Source organism: Scyliorhinus torazame, chromosome 30, assembly GCF_047496885.1.
Source record: "Scyliorhinus torazame isolate Kashiwa2021f chromosome 30, sScyTor2.1, whole genome shotgun sequence".
Lineage (NCBI taxonomy): Eukaryota > Metazoa > Chordata > Chondrichthyes > Carcharhiniformes > Scyliorhinidae > Scyliorhinus > Scyliorhinus torazame.
In genome coordinates this window covers 9,605,057-9,623,322 of record NC_092736.1, presented here as the reverse complement: position 1 = coordinate 9,623,322, position 18,266 = coordinate 9,605,057, and the positions used below count along the sequence as shown (strand labels likewise).

The 18,266-nt window shown below is 50.3% G+C and overlaps 1 protein-coding gene and 1 non-coding gene across 3 annotated transcripts in view; one reads left to right on the top strand and one right to left on the bottom strand.

Annotated features, from left to right (window-relative positions):
• LOC140404359 (proline-serine-threonine phosphatase-interacting protein 1-like) overlaps positions 1 to 18,266 on the top strand; it is a 113,807-nt gene that overhangs the window by 84,469 nt on the left and 11,072 nt on the right. Inside the window, exons 9-15 of one of the 2 annotated variants that reach the window (XM_072492781.1) lie at positions 3,412 to 3,491; positions 4,543 to 4,641; positions 7,366 to 7,462; positions 10,558 to 10,648; positions 11,602 to 11,634; positions 14,379 to 14,455; positions 17,516 to 17,598. In XM_072492781.1, coding sequence (XP_072348882.1) covers positions 3,412 to 3,491; positions 4,543 to 4,641; positions 7,366 to 7,462; positions 10,558 to 10,648; positions 11,602 to 11,634; positions 14,379 to 14,455; positions 17,516 to 17,598 — 560 coding nt within the window. The remainder of the gene's footprint in view (positions 1 to 3,411; positions 3,492 to 4,542; positions 4,642 to 7,365; positions 7,463 to 10,557; positions 10,649 to 11,601; positions 11,635 to 14,378; positions 14,456 to 17,515; positions 17,599 to 18,266) is intronic. The other variant, XM_072492782.1, reaches the window with a different exon arrangement.
• Positions 9,809 to 10,001, bottom strand: LOC140404499 (U2 spliceosomal RNA). Its single transcript, XR_011938512.1, has one exon. It is a non-coding gene; the product is annotated as a U2 spliceosomal RNA (small nuclear RNA).

The window sequence follows — 18,266 nt, the reverse complement described above, 5'->3', positions numbered from 1 at the left end:
GGGTTCAACATGGAGGAGAACTGATTCATTTTGAAAATCTACAATGTTTAGACCTGAAAATTACACTGAAGGATCCCATGGCCTCACTTAGCTGTACATTAACCCTCGACCATGACGAACTATAGTCACCTCTCTGGTAGAGAGACAATTGGTTTTATAGCTTAAGGGGCATCGCTCTGCAGGTGTAGGCCTCCAAGAACGATCACAGCTGGTAACGGGTCTTGAACCCATACTGTTGACATCATTCTACACCAAGTGCTAACTGCCTAATCAACTGAGCTCACTGACTCCCACAAAGTTGTACTTTTTTCTTCTTTAAAAAAATTTTTTTTAGAGTACCCAATTATTTTTTTTCCAATTAAGGGACAATTTAGCGTGGCCAATCCACCTAGCCTGCACATCTTTGGGTTGTGGGGGCGGAACCCACGCAGACACTGGGAGAATGTGTGCCACAAAGTTGTACTGATGGAGCAGTAATGAATTGCAATGAGTGTTACTTTGGGCTAGATTATTGTACAGGAACATGGGAATATACAGCCAGAGCACATCAACCAAGTGTAGAGTTCACTACCCCCATCTCTCAACTAATTTTCTCACCAAACACTGTCTCACTCCCTTGACCATCTCCCTGGGCTGTGAGTGTGGGGAGGTGTGGGTGTATGTGTGTGTGTGTGTGTGTGTGGAGGTGGGTGTATGTATGTGTGTGGGTGCATGTGTGTGCGTGGAGGTGTGTATGTGTGTGTGGAGGTGGGTGGGTGTATGTGTGTGGGGAGATGGGTGTATGTATGTGTGTGGGGAGGTGCGCGTGTGTGGTGTGGAGGTGGGAGTGTGTATGTGTGTGGAGAGGTGCGTGTGTGTGGTGTGGAGGTGGGTGTATGTATGTGTGTGAGGAGGTGCGTGTGTGTGGTGTGGAGGTGGGTGTATGTGTGTGTTGGGAGGTGCGTGTGTGTGGTGTGGAGGTGCATGTGTGTGGTGTGGAGGTGGGTGTGTGTGGTGTAGAGGTGGGTGTATGTATGTGTGTGAGGAGGTGCGTGTGTGTGTGTGGTGTGGTGGTGGGTGTATGTATGTGTGTGAGGCGGTGCGTGTGTGTGGTGTGGAGGTGGGTGTATGTGTGTGGGAGGTGCGTGTGTGTGTGGTGTGGAGGTGGGTGTATGTGTGTGGGGAGGTGCGTGTGTGTGGTGTAGAGGTGGGTGTATGTATGTGTGTGGGGAGGTGCGTGTGTTTGTGTGTGTGTGGTGTGGAGGTGGGTGTATGTGAGGAGGTGCGTGTGTGTGGAGGTGGGAGGGTGTATGTGTGTGGGGAGGTGCGTGTGTGTGGGGAGGTGCGTGTGTGTGGTGTGGAGGTGGGTGTATGAATGTGTGTGAGGAGGTGCGTGTGTGTGGAGGTGGGAGGGTGTATGTGTGTGGGGAGGTGCGTGTGTGTGTGGTGTGGAGGTGGGTGTATGTATGCGTGTGAGGAGGTGCGTGTGTGTGTGTGTGGTGTGGAGGTGGGTGTATGTATGTGTGTGAGGAGGTGTATGTGTGTGGTGTGGAAGTGGGTGTATGTATGTGTGTGGGGAGGTGTGTGTGTGTGGTGTGGAGGTGGGTGTATGTATGTGTGTGGGGAGGTGAGTGTGTGTGTGGTGTGGAGGTGGGTGTATGTATGTGTGTGGGGAGGTGAGTGTGTGTGTGTGGTGTGGAGGTGGGTGTGAATGTGTGTGGGGAGGTGCGTGTGTGTGTGTGGTGTGGAGGTGGGTGTATGTATGTGTGTGGGGAGGTGAGTGTGTGTGTGTGGTGTGGAGGTGGGTGTATGTGTGTGGGGAGGTGAGTGTGTGTGTGGTGTGGAGGTGGGTGTATGTATGTGTGTGGGGAGGTGAGTGTGTGTGTGTGGTGTGGAGGTGGGTGTATGTATGTGTGTGGGGAGGTGAGTGTGTGTGTGGTGTGGAGGTGGGTGTATGAATGTGTGTGAGGAGGTGCGTGTGTGTGGAGGTGGGAGGGTGTATGTGTGTGGGGAGGTGCGTGTGTGTGTGGTGTGGAGGTGGGTGTATGTATGCGTGTGAGGAGGTGCGTGTGTGTGTGTGTGGTGTGGAGGTGGGTGTATGTATGTGTGTGAGGAGGTGCATGTGTGTGGTGTGGAAGTGGGTGTATGTATGTGTGTGGGGAGGTGTGTGTGTGTGGTGTGGAGGTGGGTGTATGTATGTGTGTGGGGAGGTGAGTGTGTGTGTGGTGTGGAGGTGGGTGTATGTATGTGTGTGGGGAGGTGAGTGTGTGTGTGTGGTGTGGAGGTGGGTGTGAATGTGTGTGGGGAGGTGCGTGTGTGTGTGTGGTGTGGAGGTGGGTGTATGTATGTGTGTGGGGAGGTGAGTGTGTGTGTGTGGTGTGGAGGTGGGTGTATGTGTGTGGGGAGGTGAGTGTGTGTGTGGTGTGGAGGTGGGTGTATGTATGTGTGTGGGGAGGTGAGTGTGTGTGTGTGGTGTGGAGGTGGGTGTATGTATGTGTGTGGGGAGGTGAGTGTGTGTGTGGTGTGGAGGTGGGTGTATGTATGTGTGTGAGGAGGTGCGTGTGTGTGTGTGGGGAAGTGCGTGGGTGTGTGTGGTGTGGAGGTGGGTGTATGTATGTGTGTGGGGAGGTGCGTGTGTATGTGTGTGGGGAGGAGCGTGTGTATGTGTGTGGGGAGGTGCGTGTGTATGTGTGTGGGGAGGTGCGTGTGTATGTGTGTGGGGAGGTGCGTGTGTATGTATGTGTGTGGGGAGGTGAGTGTGTGTGTGTGGGGAGGTGCGTGGGTGTGTGTGGTGAGGAGGTGCGTATGTATGTGTGTGGGGAGGTGCGTGTGTGTGTGTGGTGTGGAGGTGGGTGTATGTATGTGTGTGGGGAGGTGAGTGTGTGTGTGGTGTGGAGGTGGATGTATGTATGTGTGTGGGGAGGTGAGTGTGTGTGTGTGGTGTGGAGGTGGGTGTATGTGTGTGGGGAGGTGCGTGTGTGTGTGTGGTGTGGAGGTGGGTGTATGTATGTGTGTGAGGAGGTGCGTGTGTGTGTGGGAGGTGCGTGGGTGTGTGTGGTGTGGAGGTGGGTGTATGTATGTGTGTGGGGAGGTGCGTGTGTATGTGTGTGGGGAGGTGCGTGTGTATGTATGTGTGTGGGGAGGTGAGTGTGTGTGTGTGGGGAGGTGCGTGTGTGTGTGTGGGGAGGTGCGTGGGTGTGTGTGGTGAGGAGGTGCGTGTGTATGTGTGTGGGGAGGTGCGTGTGTGTGTGTGGTATGGAGGTGGGTGTATGTATGTGTGTGGGGAGGTGCGTGTGTGTGTGTGGTGTGGAGGTGGGTGTATGTATGTGTGTGAGGAGGTGCGTGTGTATGTGTGTGGGGAGGTGCGTGTGTGTTTTCTATAAGTCTTCAGAACTCTGACAGGAATTCCCACTTTTCAAATTGTATTTTCAGAGCGAGTTTATCAACAGAATGTGGAACAGCTGGACAAGACTCGGCAAGAGTGGGAACAAGAGCACATCAATACCTGTGAGGTACCTGCAAACACCTTGTTAACCGTCCAGATTCTCCTGTAAAGGCTTTTGACATCGGGCCCAACGCTCTCGGTGACCTTTTGGAGGATGGAATGTCAACTCCATTCCTTCGGTGCCTTTCCTTTCAGCAGCTTTTTTGAATTGCTCACCCTTTCCATGAACACTGGTCACCCACCAACACCCCGTCCAATAGGCATTTATATCCCGTTAACCTGGGCCGTGAATGATGGGGTCATTAAGTTTGAGGAGGGCAAATGTTGGGAAGATATTCAACACTCAGAAGCAAATCTGTTGCTGACCATGAAGTCACGCACCCGGTCACTGGATAGCCATGGGAGGCAGTGGAGTGTCTCAATGCCTCGCTATAAAAAGGGAATCACATTTAAGTGGGTCCTCAAAAGAGGAGATTTTTTCATTGAAGAATCAAATCAAAGAAAGTCGTCATTTGGCCCATCCAAGTTCAAATGGATCTCTTCAAAGGGAAAGTATTTTTGTCATGAAAGATATTTCTAAAAATTGTTACAGCGGCTCCAGGGTCTGAGAGCAGATGTTGTTTTTTAAATTTAGAGTACCCAATTCACTGTTTCCAATTAAGGGACAATTTAGCGTGGCCAATCCACCTAACCTGCACATCTTTGTGTTGTGGGGGTGAGACCCACGCAGACACGGGGAGAATGTGCAAACTCCACACGGACAGTGACCCGGGGCCGGGATCGAACCTGGGACCTCGGTAACCACTGCGCCACCGTGCTGCCCGTGAGAACAGGTGTTGATGTGCTGGTGCCTCTCGCCTCCTCCAATCACTTGCTCAATTTATGTTGGTCTTTTCATTTTCTTGCTGTTGCCACTTGCCCCCCGGGCACTGCCATCTTCTCCGGTCACTGGCCAGTGCTGACGCTGGATTGGCACGATTTCCGAGAATGCCAAACAGCCTCTGACTTCCTGAACCTAAACTGCGATGGACATTTGGAAGATCAGTGCTGTGACGTTGTACTGCGGTAGTCCCCTTGCCAAGGCTCGTCCTTGACCAACTTTCCTCATTTGGTTACAGGTATTTCACCAGCAGGAGTGCGACAGAATCAACAACTTGAGGAATTCGCTGTGGATGCATTGCAACCAGCTCTCCCTGCAGTGTGTGAAAGATGATGAGGTAGCGTGGTTAATGATGAACATGCCAACCAACTCTGAACCTTAATGCAGCTTCGTAAAATTAATCTTTGGGGCGTTTCATGGTGTAGTGGTAATTGGACTCGTAATCCAGAGACCCAGGCTAACGCTCTGGGGACAGGGGTTCAAATCCCACCACGGCAACTGGTGGCGTTTAAATTCAATAAAATCTGGAATTGAAAACTAGTCTCAGTAATGGTGATAACAAAACTGTCAACAATTGTCGTAAAACTCCATCTGATTCACTAATGTCCTTCAGGGAAGGAAATCTGCCGTCCTTACCCGGTCTGGCCTACATGTGACTCCAGACCCACAGCAATGGGTGCACCTCTGAAATGGCCTATCGAGGCACCCAGCGGGGAGGCGGTGGCGTAGTGATATTGTCACTAGACTCGTCACTGAACTAGTAATCCAGAGACCCAGGGTAATGTTCTGGGAAACCGGGTTCAAACCCCACCAGGGCTGATGGTGAAATTTGAATTTCAATAAATATCTGGAATTAAAAAATCTAATGATGACCGTGAAACCATTGTCGATTGTTGTAAAAACCCATCTCGTTCACTGATGTCCTTTAGGGAAGGAAATCTAGGGGCCGCACGGTGGCGCAGTGGGTTAGCACTGCAGCCTCACGGCGCCGAGGTCCCAGGTTCGATCCCGGCTCTGGGTCACTGTCCGTGTGGAGTTTGCACATTCTCCCCGTGTCTGCGTGGGTCTCACCCCCACAACCCAAAGATGTGCGGTGTAGGTGAATTGGCCACGCTAAATTGCCCCTTAATTGGAAAAAATGAATTGGGTACGCTAAATTTATATTTAAAAAAGGGAAGGAAATCTGCCGTCTTTATCCGGTCTGGACTACATGTGACTCCAGATCCACAGCAATGCAGTTGAGTCTTCAATGCCCTCTGAAATGGTCCAGCGAGCCACTCGGTTCACGGGCATTTAGGGATGGGCAATAAATGGTGGCCTTGCACAGTGGATTACACACCCTGAATGACTTTTTACAAATTCTCTTTTTTTTATTTCTAAATGTGTCAAAAGCCAGCCAGCGGCAATTCTCTGGTAACTGACCAATCGACCCAGGACTTTCTATTTCCTCTACCTTCCCTGAAGATGCTGAGACAGGACTCCGGAGGCCACCTTGGCAGCCTTCATTGTAAAACCTGCACCAGCAGAAATCGGACTGCGGGAGGCCTCGGCAACCAAACCCATCCCTGTAAAGACATTACAGCACCGAATCCAAGCCATGTTGGCCCACTTTTATATTCCGCACAAAGCTCCTCACGTTTTCCTTTAATCGTCCCTCTTCAACAGAAAATCTCAGAATTGTTACGTCGCAGAAGGAGGCCATTCGGTCCATCGTCTCTGTACCGGCTCTCCAAACGAGCATCATGACTTAGTGCCGTTCCCCTGCCCTTTTCCCCTGTACCCCTGCGCATTATTTCTATTCAAATAATCATCTAACGCCCCCCGGAATGCCTCGATTGAACCTGCCTCCACCTCACTTCCAGGCCGTGCATTCCAGACCCCAGCCACTCGCTGTGGGCAAATGCGTTTTTCTCACATCACATTGCTTCTTCTGAAAATCATGTTAAATCTGTGTCTCTCGTTCTCGGTCCTTTTAAGAGGAGGAACAGATTCTCCCCAGTCTACTCTGTCCAGACCCCTCATGATTTTGAACATCCCGATCAGATCTCCTCTCAGCCTCCTTCCCTCCAAGCGGAACAGTCCCAACCTCTCCAATCGATCCTCACAACTAAGATTCTCATCCCTGGACCCATCCCTGTAAACCTCTTCCGCGCTCTCTCTCCAATGTGTTCACATCCTTCCTATAGCGTGGCGCCCAGAACTGTGCACAATATCCCAGCTGAGGACTAACTAGTGTCTTGTATAAGTTCAGCATAACCTCCTCGCTCTTGAACCCAATGCTCCTAATAATAAATCCCAGAATACTATCTGCTTTATTAACTGCTCTCTCCACCTGTCCTGTTTCCTTCAACGATTTATGCACTCATACACCCAGCTCCCTCTGCTCCTACATCCCTTTAAGAATTGTACCCCTTATTTTATATTGTCTCTCCATGTTCTTCAACCTCTTCCATTCCTCCCTCGTTTACTCATCTAATTTTCTCTTAAGTGAAGTCTTCAGCTGATGTCCATTCCCCCGCGCGCGCACTTTCCCAGTGAAGTCATTGCTTAGCCATTGGAAATAAGGGTGGAACATCTGGCTGACATGAAATGAAAATAAAATGAAATGAAAATCGCTTATTGTCACAAGTCGGCTTCAAATGAAGTTACTGTGAAAAGCCCCTAGTCGCCACATTCCGGCGCCTGTTCGGGGAGGCTGTTATGGGAATCGAACCGTGCTGCTGGCCTGCTTCAGTCTGCCTTGGTCTGCTTTCAAAGCCAGCGATTTAGGCCTGTGCTAAACAGCCCCTCTTTCTACCTCTTTACCTTGTGTCACTGCGCTGCCTTTGTATAGTGCCTTTGTATAGCGCCTTTAATTACTTCAAAGAGCTCCAAAAGCAGCCAATGAAGTTGTTTCTTTGAAGCCGAGTCAGTGTCATAATGGTTGACTGTTTGCTCACTCCACACTCTGCCCTCTTGTGGCCATTTACTCACTAATGTTAATGGAGCTTGTTGCTATTTCTGATCCATGAGATCTTATTCCACGCTAGAGCTTTTATGCTACCTTTTAACCTTCCTGCAGCTATATGAAGAGACTCGGAAGGTTCTGGAGCTGTGTGACATTGATGCTGATATGGACTGCTTCATTCAGAAGAAAATGACAGGGTTGAATCCACCTGGTAAGTCCCTACGGGTTAGGTGAATTGGCCAATGATAAATTGCCCTTAATGTCCAAATTGCCCTTGGTGTTGGGTGGAGGTGTTGAGTTTGGGTATGGTGCTCTTTCCAAGAGCCGGTGCAGACTCAAAGGGCCGAATGGCCTCCTTCTGCACTGTAAATTCAATGATAATCTATGATTAATCTTGGACAAAGGTTCGGCACAACACCGTGGGCCGAAGGGCCTGTTCTGTGCTGTATTTTCTATGTTCTATGTACGGCCTTCCCTATGATCACAGGCCAAGTCTCTTTGGGATGGAGTTTGAGATCTTCTAGGATATCCAAGAGAATAATCTGTTTGAGTAAAGAGTTGCAAACCAGAGGACTATTTTGAACACCCAAACCGAGCCACACACGGGACGCCAACCTTGACGGTATTCCCCACTCCCTCCTTGACCGGACTGCTCGCCCGATTTTCCCCCCCCCCCGTCCCCTTCCTTCACACACGCGTCCCACCCTGACCCTCCACTCCCCCAAACGTCCTACACTCACCTTCTCCCTGGCCTGTCCTTTTCGATAGGTCTCTTAAACTCAACGGCTTTACAGCAGCTAGTGCGGTAAAAATGGGGCCTGTCCTCCTGCATTCCCCTTCTTTTGGACTTTGCGACTGGACCCAGGAAGCCGCTGTGCTGCCTCAATCTCACCCAGCCGGAGCCAGGAAGGTCGGGTAAGACTGGCACCGTATGAATTTGACACTGATTGCCACTCCGAGGAAGTTGTGGCCCATAATATTTAAGACCTCTCCACGGTGCCGAGGACCCGGATTCATTCCCGGCCCCAGGTCGTGTGGAGTTGGCACATTCTCCCCATGTCTGCGTGGGTCTCACCCTCACAACCCAAAAAGATATAGGTGGATTGGCCACGCTAAATTGCCCCTTAATTGGAATTTTTTAAAGAAACTCTCAGTTTTGGTCCCAGAGTCTCCAATTTAATCCCCAACCGTTAGTGGACAAGGCTCTGTTACAACTGGAATTTGTGCCACGTGTTCAGGAGATGGGGAAAAATCCTGTGCCTTTCCCACTCGCTGTGTCACCAATGGTCACCCTTCGTCTTTCCTCTTCAGTAAGGACACCTGGCCTGGTGGGGGTGGTGGTGATGGAGGAAAGGAGGGAGGGGGTCATGAGAGAGAAAGAGAGCATCAACTTCGGAACTTGGCCCGGCAGCTATTGGACACGCATTATCCTTCAATAGCAGGTAGTTTGTCCATATTATAGTCGCGCTTAATCCCATCCGCAAATGCACACCCCTCCACCAGGGGTTCCTGATACAGTAATTAAGGGGCAACTTAGCGTGACCAGTCCACCTACGCTGCACATCTTTAGGTTGTGGGGGTGAGACCCACGCAGACAGTTTGCATCGGAATGATCAGCACCCCACCCCCATCCCACTCCCAATGGTTCACTTTTATAATTGAGATGCATAAATTGACCCCTGTTTTTGGAGGATGTTCCAAGGTTGACAGGAGCTGTGGGGTTTAAATTAATGGATGGAAGGGTTCGCCGGCCCGGAGGAGCTAAGGGTGAGGGTAGAGCCGCTGAGGGGGAGTGAGTTCAGGGGCGAGATTCTCCGACCCCCCCGCCGGGTTGGAGAATCGCCGGGGGCTGGCATGAATCCCGCCCCCGCCGATTGCCGAATTCTCCGGCACCGGATATTCGGCGGGGGCTGGAATCCCGCCGCACCAGTTGGCGGGCCACCCCCGCGATTCCCCGGCCCGGGTGGGCCGAAGTCCCGCTGCTAAAATGCCTGTCCCGCCGGCGTAGATTAAACCACCTACCTTACCGGCGGGGCAAGCGGTGCGGGCGGGCTCCTGGGGCTTTTTCCGCCAGCTGGCGGGGTGGAAATTTGTCCGGCGCGGGCCTAGCCCCTTAAGGTTGGGGCTCGGCCCCCCAAGTTGCGGAGCATTCCGCACCTTTGGGGCGGCGCGATGCCCGACTGATTTGCGCCGTTTTGGGCGCCAGTCGGCGGACATCGCGCCGATACCTGAGAATTTTTCCACAGGTGTCTGCAGGTTAGGGACTTTGCACGAAAGGTCTGGAGGGGGTTCACTAGGTTGCTGGGATACACCCTGCTGGAGCGATTGCTGCTCCCAGATGTGGAAGGGGAGGGAAGAATTGGGGATATCTACAAGTGGCTGGGGGAGCAGGGAGGCGAGCAGGTGGTGAAGATCAAGGAGAAATGGGAAGCGGAGTTGGGAGGGGAGATCAATTGGGGAGTATGGAGTGAGGCACTGCGTAGGGTAAACAGGACCTCCGCTTGTGCAAGGATGAGCCTGATACAGTTTATTTATTTATTTATTTTTATTCCTTTATCAGAGTTACAAAGCCAGGGCTCAGAGTGTGGACAGGGGGCAGACCCCTAATCCAGCTCCTTGCCTGCTCCAAAAACCAATTCAAATTCAAATTGAATCCAATTCATGGTCCCCACAAGAGAGACATAGCAGATCTGAGCCAAAAGGCAGAGCAGAGACGACACTTGATCTTAGCCAAAAGGCCGAGAAGCGATCTGATACAGTTTAAGGTTGTGCACGGGATGCATATGACTCGGGCGAGAATGAGTGGGTTCTTTTAGGGGGTAGCAGATGAGTGTGAGAGGTGTGGGCGAATCACCCGGACATGTTTTGGAGTTGGGAAAAATCTGTACCGACCGTATAGTTGGTTGTTGGGAAATATGTTTCCCGGGGTGTTTATTTGCAGTAACCTGTTTTGATACATGTTTGTAATAAAATACATTTTTTTAAAAATTAATTAATGGATGGAAAAATTTGAGATTCTAGTTCCGCTTTGCACTTTTTCCAAGCAACACTCTCTTGCAGCACCGTTGCTGAATAGGAATGTCCCGTAAGGCCTTTAGAACGGGGGCATTGCGTCAGGAGCATGTATCGGGTGAAATCGTGCAAACCTTGTGTAATCATTTGTTTTTAAATTCTTTCATGGGATGTGGATGTTTCTGCCTGGACAGATCATTTTGCTTCCTCGTGTTCCGCAGTGCGATTCGTGAGTCTTTAACGAGCGTGTTTCCGATGCTGAATTCATTCCTGGACCTTTCTCTCTCTTCACAGCTCCCATCAAGTACGAGAATTATTATAACAAGTTGTCCACCACGGAAAACCGCACCGTGGCCTCCTCCAGGAATGGGGGCGTGCTGAAAAGGTAAACGGCGCCTGCACGGTTTCGGATTCATCCCAGTAGGAATTTCGCACCTACGATCAGAACGTGCGATCACTGGGTCACTGGCTGTGTGGAGTCTGCACGTCCTCCCCGTGTCTGCGTGCGTTTCCTCCGGGTGCTCCGATTTCCTCCCACAGTCCAAAGATGTGCAGTTTAGGTGGATTGGCCGTGCTAAATTGCCCTTAGTGTCCAAAAAGGTGGGATAGGGTTGCTGGGTTACGGGGATGGGGTGGAGGTGTGGGCTTGGATGGGGTGCTCTTTCCGGGGGCCGGTGCGGATTCGATGGGCTGAATGGCCTCCTTCTGCACTGTAAATTCTATGATAATTCTATGAAGAGTTGATCAAAAATGTTAGAAATGTGTTGAGTGCCCAAGAGTTTGGGATTGAGGGTAGAGTGTTGTGGGGAGGGTCCCGAAGACTAGGGGAATCAGGAGGGAATCGGGATGTTTGAGAGGCCAGAGTGAATTGAGTTGCCAGCAATCCTCTGAATATTAAAGGTCTTAAATTTGGGGAAAAAAAGGTTCTTTACACCGGGTAAAGGATCAGGCAAAACGTAACTAGGATATAGTTCGATGCGACAGTGGAGCATGCATGAGGACAAGTTGAGCCCTTCTCACCATTTGTATTTCCGGTTAAGGCGCTACATAAATGCAAGGGAGTGTGGACATGCGCTGCCGTTTAATTTACTGCGGTAGGGAGTGCGGACGTTTCCAACTTAACGAGTGTCGCATTCAGTTTAACTTTGTAGGTCGCTGAAGTGGAAACATGTGGCGTGAGAGTTTCCCATGAATGCGCAGAACCATTAACAGAATATCCAGCAGGAGGGGTTTTAAGCACCAAAGCTGGAGTTTGCTGAAGTTGTCATTTGTGATCTTGTCCCATGCTTCTGGCTGTGTTTGCTATTAACTGCCATGTTTCGATATTTTGTGTTTCAGATATTTTCCTAATTTTTTCCATTTACCCGACAGGTATATCTATAAATTGACTGTTTGCTGATTCATTAATGTGTGTCTAGCACCGTGGCTATGAGTGTAAGCAAACTGTGCCTTTACACAGGGCAGCAATTAACACCTCCGCTTTGCAATGGCTGATTAACACTTGAGCGATCATTCCCGTGATCACGAGACATTTAGATTGTTTTATATTGGCGTCAGTCGGATTCTCCACCACTGGTTTGGAAGCACGCGGCTCCCCCCCCCACGCCTGTCTAACAGCTGCTGCGTGTGCGCCTGCTAGGCTTGCTAAATGTGGTCTTGCAGCTGGAGCCAAAATGTTCATTTCCCAACGAAAGGAGCAGCTTTTAAAGGGCAGAGAGAGCGAGCAGCTGGCAGTGTGTGCTAACCCGCCAAATCCCAAACCTGACATGCCTAGAGAACCTTCGGATCAACTTGGGTTAAGGGAGGCAAAAGGAAAACTGGCTTCTAGTTACTGTCGAGCAGGCAAAGTGAGATTCAGAGCCCGGACTAGTAGTTTAGTGGTAAGGTTACTGGGCGAGTAATCCAGAGGCCGGATTACTATGTGGTACACTGGTTCAAATCCCATTACAGCAGGTGGGGAAATTTTAAACTCCAGCAATTAAAAAATCTGGGATTAAGTCTGGGATTGTTGTGAACCTTCCCACTTCTGGTTCATTGATGTGAGAGAGAGAAATCTGCCATTCTTACCCAGTCTGGCCTAGATGTGAATCCAGACCCTCAGCAATGGGGCTGAGACTATTAACCGATTTTATTCCTCCCCACAACCGCCATACATCCCAAAAATGACTTTAAAAAAAAAAAAAGAAAACAGGTGCTGGGAATTTGAAATTGAAACTAGAAAATGCTGGGTGCCCTCCCCTGTGGAGAGGGGGCAGGAGGATTATTGCTTTTGAGCGAAGGTCATTGACCTCAAACGTTAATCCTATTTTTTCCGTCTGCACAGAGGCACGAGTCAGCTTTTGATGTGCCCTGCAGCTTTTCGTATTGCTGCAGTGCCGTGCTCCCAGCCAACAGTCCAGGACGCGAGAGCCTTGTGCAACTTCTAGCAACACCGAAATAGCCCCTGCCTTCCTCCTACCCTTTGACCTCCCCTGTCAGTCAAGAATGTATCTAATTCAGCCTCTACCAGTCTTGATGGGAAGTGAATTTTACAGACACTTGGCCCTCTTTTTGTCTTAAGTGGGAGGCATCTTATTCTTAAACTGTTCAATTTTGTTCAGAATGTAATATTATGGGAGGGAAAAGCTTACATCAAAAACACGCCTTGCGAGTTTTCAGTACAGGTTGTGTGGAAGAAATTAATAGTCAGCACTTTGAATTTTCGCCAAAGGTCCTTTATTTAACACTAAGTTCGTGGGGGGATTAGAGAGACCACGGTCATTCCAAAATGTCCCCCCTTTACAGAGGTAAGGCAAGCAATTTATATGATACAGTAAGCAAATATCTAGGACAAAATGCATTCTTTAGATTAGCAAAAAGACAGAAAAGCGAGCAGGCCAGAGTTAGATAACAGGCCTTGGGTTCCTCGCCTAAGAATAATAATTGTCTGCTGTCAGCAAACAGCTGTATGCTTGTTACATTGTATGACCTTCTGACTGTTTCATACAGAACTACTTGACTAAAAATAAAGCTAAATATCCATCATGCTTTGCCAAGGCCTATTTCCAAAAAATATAGTCAAGCAGCCGGTTAAAATGAATACAGAATATTAAGGCAACTATTCCGCCAACTAAAGTCCCTTCTAAAGGTTGTATTGTGTTAAAAATTGTTAAACAAGGAATTGATCCAAAAGGACCGGACGAATCCCACATTTGACTCCTGATCTGTCAAAGAATCATAGAATCCCTACAGTGCAGAAGGAGGCCATTCGGCCCATCGAGTCTGCACCCCACCTAGGCAAATCGGCCACCCTGTAACCCCACCTAACCCTTTGAACACTTAGGGGCAATTTATCATGGCCAATCCGCCTAACCTGCACATCTTTGGACTGTGGGAGGAAACCGGAGCACCCGGAGGAAACCCACGCAGACACGGGGAGAAAATGCAGATTCCGCACAGACAGTGACCCAAGGTCGGAATCGAACCTGGGACCCTGGCGCGGTGAGGCAGCAGTGATCTGTCCTTTATTCTTTCATGCAATGTGGGCATCAGCATTTGTTGCCCATCCCGAATTGCCCTTGAACTGAGTGTCTTGCCAGACCATTTCAGGGGACAGTTAAGAGTCAATCACATCGCAGTGGGTCAGGAGTCACATGTAGGCCAGACCGGGTAAAGACGGCAGATTTCCTTCCCTAAAGGACCTGAGTGAACCAGATGGTTTTTATTACAATTAACAAGTCTCAGAGACTAGCTTTCCCTTCTCCCCCTGCTCCAACCCCTTACTTCGCGCATGGGCAACATTAAGTAAGTATTGATTTGCACTCGGCTTAGATGGTCAAACAGCCTTCCCACTATTGACTAAGGGTCAGACGCAAGGAATGATAAATTATCGGACTGTCGCTCAACATCCTAAACCAGACAGTCCCTTCGGGGGCGCTTAGGAAATTTGACATGAAACAAAGGGACCGACATTTCTCCTGAAGCAATGGAATATTTGATCATTAAGAAGGTCAATAAATGTATTTAGTGTATATTAAAATTAACTAAACTGACATGGAGTAACGACAGTTTGCTCTATCTTGAGTTGCCAGCTGCTGTTAGTTGTGAATTTACGACCCCTCTTCCTTTCTCTTCAGGATTAGCCACCTGTTGCCTGGCCATACCTCCAAATCCAACAGCAGTAATTCACTCAACGTGACGGTGCCACCTCCAGGTAAGAAACATGGAGGAACTACATTTATATAGCGCCTTTCGCAACCACCAAATGTCTCCGAGCGCTGTACAGCCGATGAAGCTGTTACAATGTCGGAAAAGGGGACAGAAAACATTTGCGCACAGCAAGCTCCCACAAGCAGGAAGGTGTTAATGAAAATATAATCTTTTGTCATTAAGGGATGAATATTGGCCAAGGCGTCCAGGGATAACCCCCCCCCCCCCCGCCCCCCCCGGGTTCTTTTACATCCACCCAAGCAGACAGATTAACGGCTCATCTGAAAAACAGCGCCCCCCAACAGCGCAGTTCTCCCCCGGTACTGCGCTGGAGTGTCTGGCTCGATTTCTGTGCTTTGGTCCTGGAGTGGGGCTTGAACCCAGGATGTTTGTGACCCAAGTGGATTGAATCTGGTCCTGTTCAAAAAGATTCTGGGGGCAATATTTTTATTATTATTATGAGCACCTATACTTTGGTTCTCTCCAGAGCTGCAGTGGGAATGGTCTATTGCTGTGCTGCTCGGAGTCCTAATTCTGGGCAGCTATTGAGCCTTGTTAGACAGCGCACATGTGTGAGGGTGGATCCAGTCTGCTGAGTTTTTAAAGAAAATAGAAATTGCTGGAAATACTCAGCAGGTCCGGCAGCATCCGCAGAGAGAGAAACAGTTTCAGGTCGATGACCTTTTGTCAGATTGGATCAGCTTTAGTCTTCATGCTGTAACCTGAGTATAAACAGGACCCCGATATAAATCCCAGCCACTCACTCCCCTCACTGCTGCTGTCATTTTGTGGCCGTCCTGTTCTCCTCCACCAGTCCTAAACGGGGCCACTGCATCTCCCCCGTTTAGTGTGAAAGGCCAAATGTGCCCTGAACAGAATGATTCAGCCAGAACTTTGTCCTTCGGTTTCATAATCGAGCAACAACGTAAAATAGATGCAGAAAATGCTGTAAACGCTCAGCAAATCTGGCAACGCCTGTGGAGAGAGAAACGGAGAGTTGATGTTTCAGGTTGTGTAAGTGTTACAACACCCTGGGCTGGTGCCCGGTCAGCTCCAGCTCCACTTGGGGCTGGTTTAGCACAGTGGGCTAAACAGATGGCTTGTAATGCAGAACAAGGCCAGCAGCGCGGGTTCAATTCCCGTACCGGCCTCCCCGAACAGGCGCCGGAATGTGGCGACTAGGGGCTTTTCACAGTAACTTCATTGAAGCCTACTTGTGACAATAAGCTATTATTATTATTATTATTATTACGTGACCCAGAATCGCAACACAATTGAAACTAATAAATAATTATTAGAAAAGCCCCAAGGTTTTGGCCCTTGACTGATCAATAATTACAGTTATCAGGTTTGTAAATTCAAACACAATTAAGGTTTATTAATAACAACTAATTAAATAGGCAGCAAATACAACTGGTTAACTAGGATGAAGAGTCTTTGTTTTGGTTCGATGTCTTTAAGCAAACTTCACTTCCAGTTCAGTTCAATCAGTTCAAGATTTCTTTTTTCAGTCTGTAATGGTTTTCACTGTAGATCCATTCAGGTCTCTGCAGTTTCAGAAATACAGCAGCGTTCCTGGAGACGACACGAGGGGGAGAGAGGGGGAAAGAGAGAGAGCAGGCTCTCTCTCCAGAGCGTCCAGGATTCAAACGGATTTTCCCCAGGTTCTCTGAAAATCATCCCACCCAGGCAGGATCCCATCACCGCCTGTTGCTGGGCAGATTGCAGCCTTTTGGCCAATTCATTGGCCACCAGACGACCAATCGAACCAGGTCCCACCCCATCTCGCGGGCGGCGAAAAGTCTGAGCTGTCCTGTCTGAAGCTAGCACAGTGTACTATGTTGCAAATGTCATTTCCCCCGGCGCGACTTAAAGGGACATGTCCACTAAGCATCCGTGGATCAAAATGATGACAGCAAAAATAAAAAATGGGGGGGGGGGGGAGGGAATTAACAGGAAGGGCCCGTACAACCTTTCTAAGGAAGTGCAGAGCCGGGGGGGGGAGGCAGAAGCTGGGAGAAATGAGAGGAAGGAACGACTATTTATACAGCACCTGTAAAGTAACGAAAGGTCCCAGAACAGTTCACGGGAGCATTAGAAAATCAATTGAGCCACTGAGCCAGATAAGGAGATATCAGGTCAGCTGGCCGAAAGCGTGGTTAAAGGGGTGGGTATTAGTGGCTGGAGGAAATCGAGGTTTAAGGAGGGACTAGGCAGCCAAAGAGGCAACAGTTTAAATTGGGGTTGTGCAAAGAGTAGGAATTAGAGGAGCGTGAGAGAACTCAGAGGGTTGTGGGGGCTGGAGGCGATTGCGGAGTTGGGGAGGGAGTGAGGAGGCCTTGGAGGATTTGAAAACCAAGGTAATTGTTAAACCAAAATGTTGCTCGACCAGGAGCCAGAGTAGCGCGCCGAGCACGGAGGTAATGGGTGAAGGGGAGCTGCTGGGAGTTGAGAGCCAGACAGCAGAGTTTTACGAGGGTACACGATGGGAGAGCAGCGGAGTAACCTCGCCATGGGTGATGGTTTCAGCGTCAGAGGAGCTGAGATGGGGCGGAAAGGGAGAGGTCTCTTCCGGGGTGGAGGGGAGGAATGAGGCATCTCAGTCGGTCCCACTCAAAAGGTGCATCAGCCTCTGAGAAAAGTGATGTTTTTTTGCGCGTTGAGTTTTCCTGTCCGGGACAGGGTTTGCTATGTCTCAGTTATACCATTAGATGGCAGCGTTGCTCCACGTTGTGACACTGGGGACCGAGGACAAATCTGCAAGAAGTCCATTTGAGGAGTGGTTAAGGGATAAATCTTCACCAGGTCACCACTGGGAACTTTCCTGCTATAAACCCTCAAGATAGGGGGGGGGCATGGGCAGCACGGTGCCGAGGTCCCAGGTTCGATCCCAGCTCTGGGTCACTGTCCGTGTGGAGTTTGCACATTCTCCCCGTCTGCGTGGGTTTCGCTCCCCACAACCCAAAGATGCGCAGGCTAGGTGGATTGGCCACACTAAATTGCCCCTTAAATTGAATAAAATGAATTTGAAATACTTATTTAGTTGATTTTCTGTGTTTATTAGCAGAGGATTTGTATGCCAGTGTTGTGGTCATACCGCAGAAAAATCCCAACAGTTACAGAGTGATTTACGACTACACTGCTCAGGTAAGGGGGCAGAGTGAGACTCCTTCTAACTGTTTGCCACGTGCTGCAGTCGGCTGTCTCGTTTTTTAATCTGCCTGTTCCTGGAGCCTGGACAATATTGGCCAGGGGAGTGTGGAGGGGGGTTGGGGGGAGCGTGGAGGGGGGTTGGGGGAGGGGAGTGTGGAGGGGGGTTGGGGGAGGGGACTGTGGAGGGGGGTTGGGGGAGGGGAGTGTGGAGGGGGGTTGGGGGAGGGGAGTGTGGAGGGGGGTTGGGGGAGGGGAGTGTGGAGGGGGGTTGGGGGAGGGGAGTGTGGAGGGGGGTTGGGGGAGGGGAGTGTGGAGGGGGATTGGGGGGAGGGGAGTGCGGAGGAGGGATTGGGGGGAGGGGAGTGCGGGGGTGCTGGTTGGGGAGGGGTGTTGAGGGGTGGGATCCTCGGGAGTTGGGGGGAGGGAAGTGCGGGGGTGCTGGTTGGGGAGGGGTGTTGAGGGGTGGGATCCTCGGGAGTTGGGGGAGGGGAGTGTGGGGGTGCTGGTTGGGGAGGGGTGTTGAGGGGTGGGATCCTCGGGAGTTGGGGGAGGGGAGTGTGGGGGTTGGGGGGGGAGAGGGGGGTTTGGTGGAGGGGAGTGTTGGGGGGGATTGGGGGGAGGGGTGTGTGGGAGGGGGGATTGGGGAGGGGAGTGTGGGGGGG